General features: G+C 35.5%; 1 protein-coding gene across 1 annotated transcript in view; it reads right to left on the bottom strand.

Moving 5' to 3' along the window:
• Positions 1 to 12,779, bottom strand: part of LOC138311181 (activin receptor type-1-like) — a 32,940-nt gene that overhangs the window by 5,381 nt on the left and 14,780 nt on the right. Inside the window, exons 2-5 of the mRNA XM_069252663.1 lie at positions 3,143 to 3,291; positions 2,541 to 2,751; positions 1,852 to 2,075; positions 1,321 to 1,420 (exon numbers count right to left, since the gene is read on the bottom strand). Of these exons, the coding sequence (XP_069108764.1) occupies positions 1,321 to 1,420; positions 1,852 to 2,075; positions 2,541 to 2,751; positions 3,143 to 3,291 (684 nt within the window). The remainder of the gene's footprint in view (positions 1 to 1,320; positions 1,421 to 1,851; positions 2,076 to 2,540; positions 2,752 to 3,142; positions 3,292 to 12,779) is intronic.

Genomic DNA, 12,779 nt, shown 5'->3' with positions numbered 1-12,779 from the left:
CCTAACTTATAATTCTCCAAAGGAAAGTATTACAGAAGGGTAACATTTCATGTTAAAGAGCCATCATCTATAATTTCTGTAAAGCAAAGGAGCTTTGCTTAACTTCTATATTGCTTTAATTTTGAATTTTATGTTAAAGATGCTCCATCGCCGACAGACCATAAAATATCCTCATCATTTGAACAACAATTGTTGTTTAATCGTGTGTATATATGTCTAATTAACACAAAAAATAATATAGAATGATTTATTTTGCTTTTGGTGCATGTGCAATCAGAACTTCATTCTATATAGAACATAGTGCCACAGAATTTTTTATTTCTAATTTTTTATCTTTAAGTAAAATTAGAAGCTCAAAATTTCTAATGGTGGTAATGGTGTAAAGTAAGTAACTTTTGTAACTGAAGAAAAATACTTAATCGTCAGCTCCTGTTTTTGATAGTATGAAAATACCATTTGTCAGCGGTGGAGCATCTTTAAGGAATTCCTTCAAGTTGAAGATTGTTGATTAAACTAGTCCATGGTTACCTCTGTTACTCATCTCATAATAGAGCAATAATTCAGAGGATGTTTAGAAACCCATGATTTTTTTTTAAAATTCAGTATTATTTTCTTTCAAACTGGAGTTGTTTCCCCTATACTATCAATTTATATCTAGTTTTGTATAGTATCAATTTAACACAAATTTCATTGAGTTGTTTCCCTTATAACTGTTGAAATTGAGCCATAGGTATGAGAGACATTCTACAGTGACATCCAATATCAAAGATTTATACCGGGTACATATAATATCATTATCAATTTAACTTATTCAAGGTCATGTACTATTTCATTCTTACAACTTGTACAGAGTAATTTCATTGATCTCAAAAGGGTCCATTATAACTGTTTTACTGTAAATAATATTAATATCAATATAGCGCATACTACCGGAGTTGCGTCCCTTGCAATTTATTTAAATTTACCATAAGCTGATATATTAATGATTTTCAACCTGCAATTAATGAAATTCTACCCAAAATTCAACCTATTTTTATTAATATCTACCGGGGTACCAATCTTCATCATCAATCGGCTGTAATCTTGGGTGGAAAGTCAGCCATTTTGAATCTCCTCGCCTGAAAGTGTATCTTATTAATCATGTTTAGCAGTCATTGGTGAGAAAAAGACCATGTAACCTAGACAAACATACTGAAGTCATGCATCATCTTATTTATGTCACACAACGCCTGATTTGTTAGGTTACCGTCTTAACACCCAAGAATAAAATTGATTGATGATGTAGGTTTGGTACGCTTGAATCTGATGACAAACACGTACCTATACATTCTACCAGGGTCACTTGTCTTGCGACGGTCAGCTGTACCAGGAACGGTAGACCGGAACCACTGCCAGACGTGCATGACTGATCATACACTTCCTGTTAATGCATTGATCAAGATTTTGTATCTTCATACATTGAAATAGGCACTGTATTAGTGTCTTTATGCAAATTCGAGATAAGTAAGGAAGTCATTGTTTGCTGATAGCTGTGAATAAATTATTGAAATCAGCCCATATATTATCAAACAAACTTATAATCGTCTAACCATTCGCTTTCCAACTGATTTCTGCACAAATATAATGGTATATCATTAAGTATATTGTGTCTGAGAAAAACAAGTTTAAAAGCTTTGTATTAAGAATATTGTTCGTAACTTAATTTCCTAAAGAACGTTTTACACTAAGAATACCATCTCCTACTTGGATTGAACAAATCTATTCCAAGAAAAACATCTTTAAAACTTCAAAATTGATGAAGAATTTTATTAAGAAATTAGTTTGAAACTGAACTTTGTCTATTGTTTCTACCTTAAGAGTACTATCTCCCACTTGGGTTGCGCGTATGCCTCCGTATTCCTCAGGAAGAAGTTCCTCCCTGACACGCAGGTTATCATGGAACTCGCGACGTCTCTTACGCATGTGTTTGAGGAAAAGCCAGACTCCCAGTAAAGCCACAATGAGGATAACAATGGGAACGACGATGGCCAGGAACAACTCAAAGTGGAAGCTGGTCTCATCTTCTTTATGCACAACTGTAATAAAACATAATATTGTTCTGAAATATCAATTACCGTATTTGACCCAATAAGTGCCCAGGGTGTTTAAAATCTGAAAAAATGAAAAGGTGCTTAATAAGACTAAATTATTGCAAACTTACACAGTTTTGATAGTTTGGTCTCAATTGAAACAATGCCTCAAAAAGGGGAGGGCCCCTTATTGGGACATGGACACTTAATTGGTCAAATACAGTATGTATTCTGATCAATAAGATAAAATTTACTTTTTTGCAACAAAGTTACATAAACAATATTGTGTTTTGTTAAGCAGGGTCACAAATGTGATATTTTGGTCATTAAAGATGTAATAATTCAGAACTACGGTGGATAACTCCCTCTCATAAAAAGTTTCTTAATTCTAAATAATAAAATTCAGAAATCTTCAGCGTAACTGCTGCTTTCAGTCTATATGTTACCCCTCACCATTAGACGTTCCCTTACCGGGGTCATTGCTTTTGAACTCGCGCGATGAGAACGTAGGGATTGGTGTATTACAGAGGTCCCCGACACAGCACGCGATGGCAATAACACCGTCCATCTGCCATCCCTTACGTCGTCGACCCTGACAGTTCATATTCTGGTTCTCTTCGTTTCTGGCACATCCCTGCGATATGATCTCTACACCATTTCTCTGTTTTCTGCTGGTAAAGCACTGCAAAACAACAATACAATGTAAAGAAAAAATTTTATTTTGTTATAAAAAGATTTTTTTTTGTTTCATAATTAAATCACAATGGCACTAAAAGAACTTATATAATATAAGAGATTCATAAACTTTCAAATAAATTTGAAAATTACAACTTGTTTAATTATCCTAAAAATAATCATTTGTATGCCAACCACATGTAGAATTCCTAAGGGTTGGATATTGGGTCCACATTTGTTTTTAACTTTGATTTATTAATGGTCTCAATTGACATATTCAGAGTACTAGCTAGTGGCACAGACATGTGTGCTGATGACACCACCTTTGTCAGCTTCTAAGTCCCACCCCAAAGTAATTTGGTTTATAGAGAAATAATCGTTGAGTATATAAAATTTACCCCTGCTCCTTTCACGGTCACACAGTGACCCAACTGATCACAGTGGTTATCATCCTTGGGCAGACAGGCACATCTGTACTGCGAAGGCTCCTGGTCAGCAAATGCGGTCAGGTTAGCATCCTCAGGCGGGCCAAGTCCTAGCTTGTTGGCTGTAAATATACAAAATTCATTGGTTCATAAAAAATGTTTCAGTCCAATTTACAAACAGCTTTACCAGAAAGAAAAAGAGATATATTTTTAAGTTTAAGGGTACATATTGAACATTTTTTTCCAGTGCTTGCAGTGGTAAAATTCACCTTCACACTGGTCTGCAACTTAAAAATATATAATACATGTACAGTGCTTAGATCTAGGGAAAATAATTGTCTTTAACAATATGTCCATATCACTTTTGTTATAACAAATGTTAGAGATGTACATAAAAATATTCCTTCATTTTACATATTTTTCTCACTTGAGAAAACAAATTGTCACTATCAGCAATATATTTGTTGAGGCTGAGAATATTTTCTCAACAAGATTTTTTTGACACACAAATAATGCAGCTACTGATTGTAAGTGGTCCTTGAAGTCTCAGGAAACAATCACTTGTTTAACTGTAGTACAGACACACTCCAGACATGTTAGCTGTACATACTGGTGTGAGATAGACTAGCTGTACATACTGGTGTGAGATAGACTAGCTGTACATACTGGTCTGAGATAGACTAGCTGTACATACTGGTGTGAGATAGACCTAGCTGTACATACTGGTGTGAGATAGACTAGCTGTACATACTGGTGTGAGATAGACTAGCTGTACATACTGGTGTGAGATATACTAGCTGTACATACTGGTGTGAGATATACTACTAACCCTACTTATATGTTTCCTAATCTAAGAATCATGTGAACCGGGGTTGGACAAGGGACCGTGGACAGGATTGGATGGGACTGATGGGACTGATGGGACTGGGGACAGGGGACAGAGGAGAGGTGGGACTGGGAACGGGGGATAGGATGGGACAGGGGATAGAATGGGACAGGGGACAGGATGGGATGGGGACAGGGGATAGGATGGGACAGGGGACAGGATGGGACGGGGACAGGGGATAGGATGGGACAGGGGACAGGGGATAGGATGGGACAGGGGATAGGATGGGACAGGGGACAGGATGGGACTGGGGATGGGGGACAGGATAGGATGGGACACTGGACTTGTAATTGCAGTAGAGACACACTACAATGGTATCACTGATACGTAATGGTTAGAGCTACACTTTAAAAGCTATATATACAGGAGATGGAATGGGAGAATGCAGGGGGCAGGGCAATCATGGAAAAATTACTGGTGTATTTTTCCCTTCCATTGATTGGTTTAACAGCCTATTAACAGCCACAGACATCTAAGTATATGCTAGGTTAAGAAGGAAAGCTGGAGTACCCAGAGAAAAACCAACAACCAGCGGTCAATACCTGGCAACTGCCACATCATGGGATTTGAACTACCGACCCAAAGGTGGGGGAGGTGAGGGGTGTATTATCTGACAACATACCAGCACTTCTCAATAGCATATCTTTTTTAGTTTACAGGTATATGAAGATTTGATGAAGACAAGAGGCTATTAATAACATTAAGATGACCTGTACCCTTCCTATAATTCTAACAGACCTCTGACTATAACACTCCTATCCCTGATCCATCACGAGTGAGAAAACAGGCAGATCAGGGCGACTAAATTTCAGTTTTTTTACGACAAACACCATTACATTGTTCCCGTGGTGACAAGTATTATCGCTTAGTTACGCCTTTACGAGATGGATTTACATGGTTAGAAAAAAGGACAAAAAATTAATGTATTCAAGAAACAGCATGTCTCAAGGTTTTTAATTCTTGAGTTGTTATTTCCCATTGATTTGATTATTTGCAAATCAATGCCTCAACTCCATACATATTCCACCCTGTACAGTTTTATTTATTTCTCCGTCAAGGAGCGCTGGGACTGTGGGAGAGAATGGGACCCGAGTGACGTTCCCGAGAATCTGTATCAATTCTACCACGTTAAGAGTATCTGGGGATGCGTCGACCCACAATGCCGAGTACTTGAGATGAGACATGAAGGCACCAGCGTATTATGTTTACAAGTTTTCATCTGATCGCCATTGTCCAGATTAGAGGAATATATTTGTTCTGTTCCACACTGTCACATCCTCCGAAGCTCTGTCAACTTCTCATCGAAAGTTTAAAATTAATTCACTGGCTTTATTTGTTCAGAGCATGATTTAGAAAACTAACATTACTTTCATTTCTATACTTTGATTGTTGAAATCAATTTAAGATAAACTTGATTTCTAATTACATCCAGATGAAACCACAATAGTATGAATGTAAAAGTTTAAAACTGCTCACATTTAAATTGACAAGGCTTGGATGGTGTCGCTGTCTGCTATAATGCGATTCTTTTCAATAGAAGGTTCAATAGCTCTTGATGAGTGAGTTATTGAAAACATAAGTTCTATGTAAAACAGAACAGGACACAGAAAGCGTTTAATCTCAAGCTTCATAACTACTTTAATAGGCTTGCTCAAAAGTGTACATTTTACGCGTCTCGTTCATTAAAAAGGAATTTCCTGTTTTTAACAAGCTGCGAAATATCAGAAAAACCTTTGTGTTGTAATTTTCAGGTGTTGAGTCTCCGTGTATAAGTTAGGAATAACAGAACTGGCATGAATGGAAACAACAAACACATCAATATTACTTGAAAAGAATCTCTACCCCTAATTAAAACCTAACTTTTTCATTTGAGACGTGCGGTGAACAATAGTGAGATGTAATGCTCCTGGGTATGAATATATTTGAATTAATGTCTGACACACCTGTCATTAAAAATCCTTAAATACATTGAAAAGAAAAATCGGCCAAACTATTTATTTTACTGTGGAATTGATTAAGGATTTCTTTTTACGGGTGCGACAATATCATTACACTCAACAAGACACTTGAAGCATACTGTTTCTATCTCCCTGCGCGGCTATGTTATTTATATGCTGCACGCAGTCAAAATACAACGTCTAAATTTAACCCTGCACCTGCAGGATATTGAGCAGCGAATGAAAAAAAAAATATTTAGACCACCCATCAGGGGATAAAATGTCATTTTAATGTTTACTGATGTACCTAAATAAACAACAGCTTAAAACGAGGAATCATCTTGTGGGACCAATTTACTCTATAGATGATGTAATATTATAGCTGAAGGAAAAAATCTGTAAACCTCATGTTATGACCACCCTTAACTAGCAATTACCCCTGTTATCCCATTCGCCCTTGAAGACAGATTTAGACTCTTCTAAATCAAAGACTATAGACTAATCCATTATGAGATTTCAGGGGTGACTAAGTAAAGCAATTAAGACATCCTGGGTTTGAACTATTGAGCATCCGGCTAGTGTTCAGACGTTCTGGGTTCAAGCACCAGTCTGGCCGTTATATTTTCAACTCTACAATAACAATTTACCAAGTTGTTTACACTTAAACATCCCTGCAAAAAACAACCTGTCCACCATCTTGACACCTTGGTCGAAGCGCAACGTTGCAAAGGTGACATAACAATATTCACATTCAATATCGCGCTACTTCAATAGTGCCCGCTTGCCTGCGCACTATTGCAAATAGTACCCATGTGTGTAGCCAATCAGAATCCAGTATTCTTTCATGTGATGTATTAAGTAAGTTTTATTAATCACACAATTAATCAATTATGAAACATCTGAATCAATGATAGGATAACTTCAGGGTCATCTTTTAATTAGTGATTATTCAGTACAACAAACCCGTCCAGTCCTCACATTCCTAAACAAATGGGTGTTTATTGTGTTTTAGTGGTATAGTATACGTATCTATTGTACTAAGACTGGAACGTCTGCCAAGTATCAAAGCATCACAGACAATTTGTCCCTTGATAATGTTCTGATAGAGATACAAAATTGAATTATCCCAAAAGTCGGTGAAAAGGTCGAGCTTTGTTTTTATACTGTAATGAACTAATTTCATTTCTTGTACAATAATTGTGCCAGTTATTTTTTATGTTACCTAATTAACTAATTGTAAGCACTTAGGTTTGCTTAGTTTTACATCCTATTAACATTAGGGTCATGTAAGGATGTGGCAGGTTTGATGGTGGTGGAAAGCTGGAGTAACGGCAGAAAAATCACTGACCAGCGGTACCTGGAAACTGTCCCATATTGGATTTGAACTAGCGACCAAGAGGTGGAGGGCCTGTGGTAATATGTGGGGATATCTTGACCACAAGGCCACCAAAGCTCCACAACTGTAAGCTCCTATTGCGGATTCCTTCATTGATCTAATTAGCTGAACTAATTAAGTTCCAATATTCTTGAAAAATTTGTGTGTATGTATCCATGTTTGTATTTTCTAATTGTCATTTTGTGATAACCCAAACAACCTAAGCAGTCAGTATATTCCATTTAGAAGAAAGGTCAGGTTATGCCAAATTGGAACAAATAAATCAAAGCTTCTAATTTAGTAGACTGCACCAACTGATCATTTCTTGTACAATTTGTTTACATGATATAATACACTACTTGAGCCTCTTATTGTGTAATACCACATTCAACAAACACATCCTTTATTATATAATTTGTACAAGATGGACTGTGCATCATTCAGTTCTAGAGACAGCAGTTTCCTAGAAACCTGATCAGCATGACTTGATGTAAGAGCCGCATGTTCCTGTAAACCATATGCATTTGCAAGTCAAGCAATATGACTTCATTTATCAGAAAGTTATGTAAATTTGAATACCATGAAGATACATCTATACTTTGATTATATTTATGCTTAAACAATATAATTATTTATATTGTCCTGCATTAATCTTATGGCCCTAAATGACCTTGGTTGTTGATTGGCCGTAAAACTCAAACAAAACAATCTTAAATACATATACTTTTATAGAATCAATATTCATACATTTGAATGAATATTTTAAAGTTAAATTGCGTTCATTTTAAGGTACATATCAAAAAATCAAAACCTGGTTTATGAGATATTCTTTTAAAAATCACATTCATTGGAAAACAATTCATTAAATTTAAAAAAAAAAAAAAAATCTTGAAAAAAAGAGCTTTGGGAAAAAAGTTTCACGTCTGTTTTCAATCGACAGGCATTTAAAACGCTAATATAAATCCCCAGATGGGCTTTCAACACCCAATGTGTCAGAATTTATGCGGGGATCGCTACTAATCTCTGAGTAAACATTCACCGAAACATTCAAATGGTTACAGGATAATAGCTTAAACGTTCATGCCTCTTACAACCTCCAAGTTTGCTTTAAATTGATTTGAGCGGGTGTGAGAAAAAATAACTTTTGGTAAGAGATAATGTATTAGAGTGAGTTTGAAGTCTGGATGGACATTGTCCATATCCCAGCGTGTTAACATATGAATAGCCTCATTGGTCAGCTTCTGGTTTGAGTAAACAATATTGTTAAAGTTCTCGTTACAACAGAGGGAAAACGTCTGTGAGAGTGAATGTTATTAGCATAGTGGTACAGGCAACTGACAACCTTTTCCTGCGACATTATAAGTGTAAACAGTACTAAACCAGAACTTTCAATGCTTGTTCATAATGGTCATAAAGAAAACTTGTCAAATTCAACTATGGTTCAAAATGTTTTTAAAAAAGTTTTTCTTTTTTTTAATTTTCAACTGGCCGTTTGTAAAAAGCTTGTTATGCGATAAATAGCCTTTTTTCTAAACGTATGTACTGGACACTTGAGAACAATGGTGGCTATGTTGTGGAGTAATTGGGCTTTTGTACTCGGCTCTGCAGTTCACACCTGGCCCTTTCGTAGCCTTAAGTAGCAGAAATAACACGATACTCACGTCCAGGCTTATATAAATACACATTGTATCGAGGCCCCAGGTGTAAGTATACAATCCACCTCAAATTAATCAACAGGTACGTACAGGTGGTCATTTGTCTACCTGGAGAAATGGTCAAAATGTTCTTAATAACAATCATTGGCACCTGGTGTGAATTACAGGTAGATTTGGTCATACCTATTTAATATTGGTAAAAAACTGTGAGGTGTTATTGGAATATTGGTAGTTATACTTCTACAGTGCTCATAATAATTTTATAATTAATATTGGAAAAAACTGTGAGGTGTTACTGGAATATCGATAGCTATACTTCTACAGTGCTCATAATAATTTTATGGGTCAGAGGCTGGAAACTGATTCAGTGATAAAATCTGGGGTATTCATTTAAACTTTAAAAAGTTTTCATTCATATGTTCATGACTTTGAAAGAGTAAAAGAAAAGTAGTATTGTGTGAAGTACATGTTTTTAGAGGCTGCAGTATATATGAGTATTACCATTGTGTCTCCTTGTGATAGAGAGGAGTCAGATGAGTACATGTTTTGGGAGGCTGCAGTATAAATGAGTATTACCATTGTGCCTCCTTGTGATAGAGAGGAGTCAGATGAGTACATGTTTTTAGAGGCTGCAGTCTATATGAGTATTACCATAGTGTCTCCTTGTGATAGAGAGGAGTCAGATGAGTACATTTTTTGGAGGCTGCAGTATACATGAGTATTACCATAGTGTGTCCTTGTGATAGAGAGGAGTCAGATGAGAACTTGTTTTGGGAGGCTGCAGTATATATGAGTATTACCATTGTGTCTCCTTGTGATAGAGAGGAGTCAGATGAGTACATGTTTTTAGAGGCTGCAGTATATATGAGTATTACCATAGTGTCTCCTTGTGATAGAGAGGAGTCAGATGAGTACATGTTTTGGAGGCTGCAGTATATATGAGTATTACCATTGTGTCTCCTTGTGATAGAGAGGAGTCAGATGAGTACATGTTTTTAGAGGCTGCAGTCTATATGAGTATTACCATAGTGTCTCCTTGTGATAGAGAGGAGTCAGATGAGCACATGTTTTGGAAGGCTGTAGTATGTGTATAGCAGAAACTCTTGTACAATTTATAGTGCCTTCTCACTGAAGTATATCAAAAATACCAAACAGCACACCCTAATGAAGTCACGTCATACTGGCAGACAATATCAAAACCAGTAATACCTAGGTTCTGAATGTGAAACAGAAACTACCATTTTTATAGACTATGGTGGGTTTTGACCCAGGGACAGAACCCAGAGCCATCCTTATAGGGGGCAATTACTCATGATCAACTCAAGGGCAAAAATACGGTGGTGAATCATTGATATTAATATGTCCGAAACAAGCTCCTACATAAATGGTTACTCAAAATGTCACTGTATATGGTATATATATTTATATGATGACAGCTGTTCAAATGTCCAATGTTTAAATTTATAAAAAAAAAATGGAAAAAAAATGCACCAGTGTTAAAACTAAATTACATTTTGATAATGTCAAATTTAAATTTCAGTGAGATGGATTAAAACTTTTCATATTAATTTCATAATAACAGATTCTTTTCTAATATACTATGGAAATAGACATTTTGCATGCAATTGACTTCATTTTGGCCAGGATATCTTTGTTCTCATTCATTGAAGCATAAAAGAATCACAGAGGGAATTAAAACACAAAATTTCATTACATTAGAAAACATAAAATTTCAATTATTAACTTTCAATGTTATTTATACTGTAATTAAAATTTTAATTATTGGTAAGATGAATTACTGACCTATTTTGAATAATATTTGTTTTAAAGTGAATTTAAGTGTCTGGAAATGTGTTAAAGTTGATTTATGCCATTGTTACTTGGAACGTTACAAATGTGTGTATAGTTGTTATCAGAAAAGGTAGCTAAGTGAATAGAATTAGTTTTAACATCAAACAGACTTACAGTGACATGTTCTGATCAAATCAATCTGGGCCCTGAACCCACTTCACTGTTTCATGAATATTCCTTAAATTCAATGAACCCCTAATAACTTAAAATTCTCTACAGGAAAGCATTTTTGAAATTACTGAAAGCTCCTTAGTTTAGGGTTTTTCCTTATCTTCTGTAATGGGAAAAGTGATAGTAACCCCTGGGATATTGAGGATGGTGAAACTGGACCTCAGTGGGACATTCAATTTGTTATCAAAGGGAAACAAACTAAAATGAAATAGAAATATGAATATGGAGTATATGTATTATCATAATTGTTAAAACTCTATGAATACATTGCTGATTTTGATGTTGTTTATTTTGTGAATTTAGAAATTTCCAATTTAATAGCTTGCTGTCAAGATTGCAATCTCTATCGGGTGATTGTTTGTCAGTAAAATCTCATTATCAGTAATTGCTTTATGCATTTAACATGTTTTTTCTTTTTAAATTATTGATTTTTCCGAAAGGAAAATTTAATCAGTTCTACAATTATGGCTAAAATTTCTGAGCTTGATTTCGCCTGTCTAGTATTAAAACTTTTGCGTGTGTTAGTGTGATGAGCCTGACACTCACAGCTGTGTGCTATGAAATTTATTAGATTAATAAAATAATTTGATATGCCTGATGCACAAAATGGCTTGTTGCATATCAGTTTGTTTAATAAATATTGTAATCATAGGCACTCTTGTAATATATGCTCTATTTATAGAACTTCTCTAGCAAGCAAAGACTTAATTGTCGAATCATTAAATTCATATAAGACGACTTTCGTATCTTTGGATCTTTAAATCTACAGATACGAAACAGCGGTACACGTACAAGGATATCAGCGATTCAGTATATGAAATCATCAATATTTATTTCATGTATTTCCATATAATTCTAGATATATACAAATGAAACAGTGATTTCCTGGGAAGAATTAAATTCTTTAAAGCTATTCAAAGGTGGATCTGACTCTAAAATTAAAGGGAATGTACCATTTTATATAAAACATTCATATCGGACACACCTCGTAGGTTCATATGACTTTCAAATTTTACGTATAATCAAAAACTGGCCAGAGGTCCTGTATCCAAATTCAAGTCACACGAGATTACAGCGCCAATAATATAATTCTAAATCTGTAAAGTATGAAAGGTTTATACGATGAAACTCCTTCCATCGCGTCGCTGATTGTGATGTCTCATCCTCATTCATATCATCAGTTTTCGGATAAAACCTCCAAGTGTAAACCAATTTAATGAAAGTCAGTACAAGTCATGTTCGGATTAGTCGCGGTCTGGTGATCTTTTGTCCCTATCTGGAGGAAGTCTTTGATGGCGAGTAATTCATAGGATTACCGTCCTATACAGACATGTCACACCAACTTAGGCCTGATACACATGCTCCCCACTTCTCAACCTGTCCCCCCTCCCTACCTTCAAATTTTTGAAACACCTTTGTTAACGAGACAACCCCAGGTGTTCCTACACCAAACGCTACATCTGAGGGGCTTAAGGTACATTCAAATCAATTTCAACAAAAGATTGAGCTACGGAGTTGTAAATTAAACAACCATATATATTGGCAGTATTGTCGTGGATATGTGTATATACATAAACTTTGCATTAAAAACCCGAATCTCTGCAAATGTGGTAAAACATTTTATCTTAAAGGTTCATTTCCTGCGGATAAAACACTAGGAAATGAAAAACATTCCACGTAAATCTTAACCATTGATTATTCAATACCACACACAATAATATCGCGGAGCGTTTCT

Source organism: Argopecten irradians, chromosome 16, assembly GCF_041381155.1.
Source record: "Argopecten irradians isolate NY chromosome 16, Ai_NY, whole genome shotgun sequence".
Classification (NCBI taxonomy): domain Eukaryota; kingdom Metazoa; phylum Mollusca; class Bivalvia; order Pectinida; family Pectinidae; genus Argopecten; species Argopecten irradians.
The sequence above is the reverse complement of the archived record's forward strand: the minus strand, read 5'-3'. Positions and strand labels throughout refer to the sequence as shown.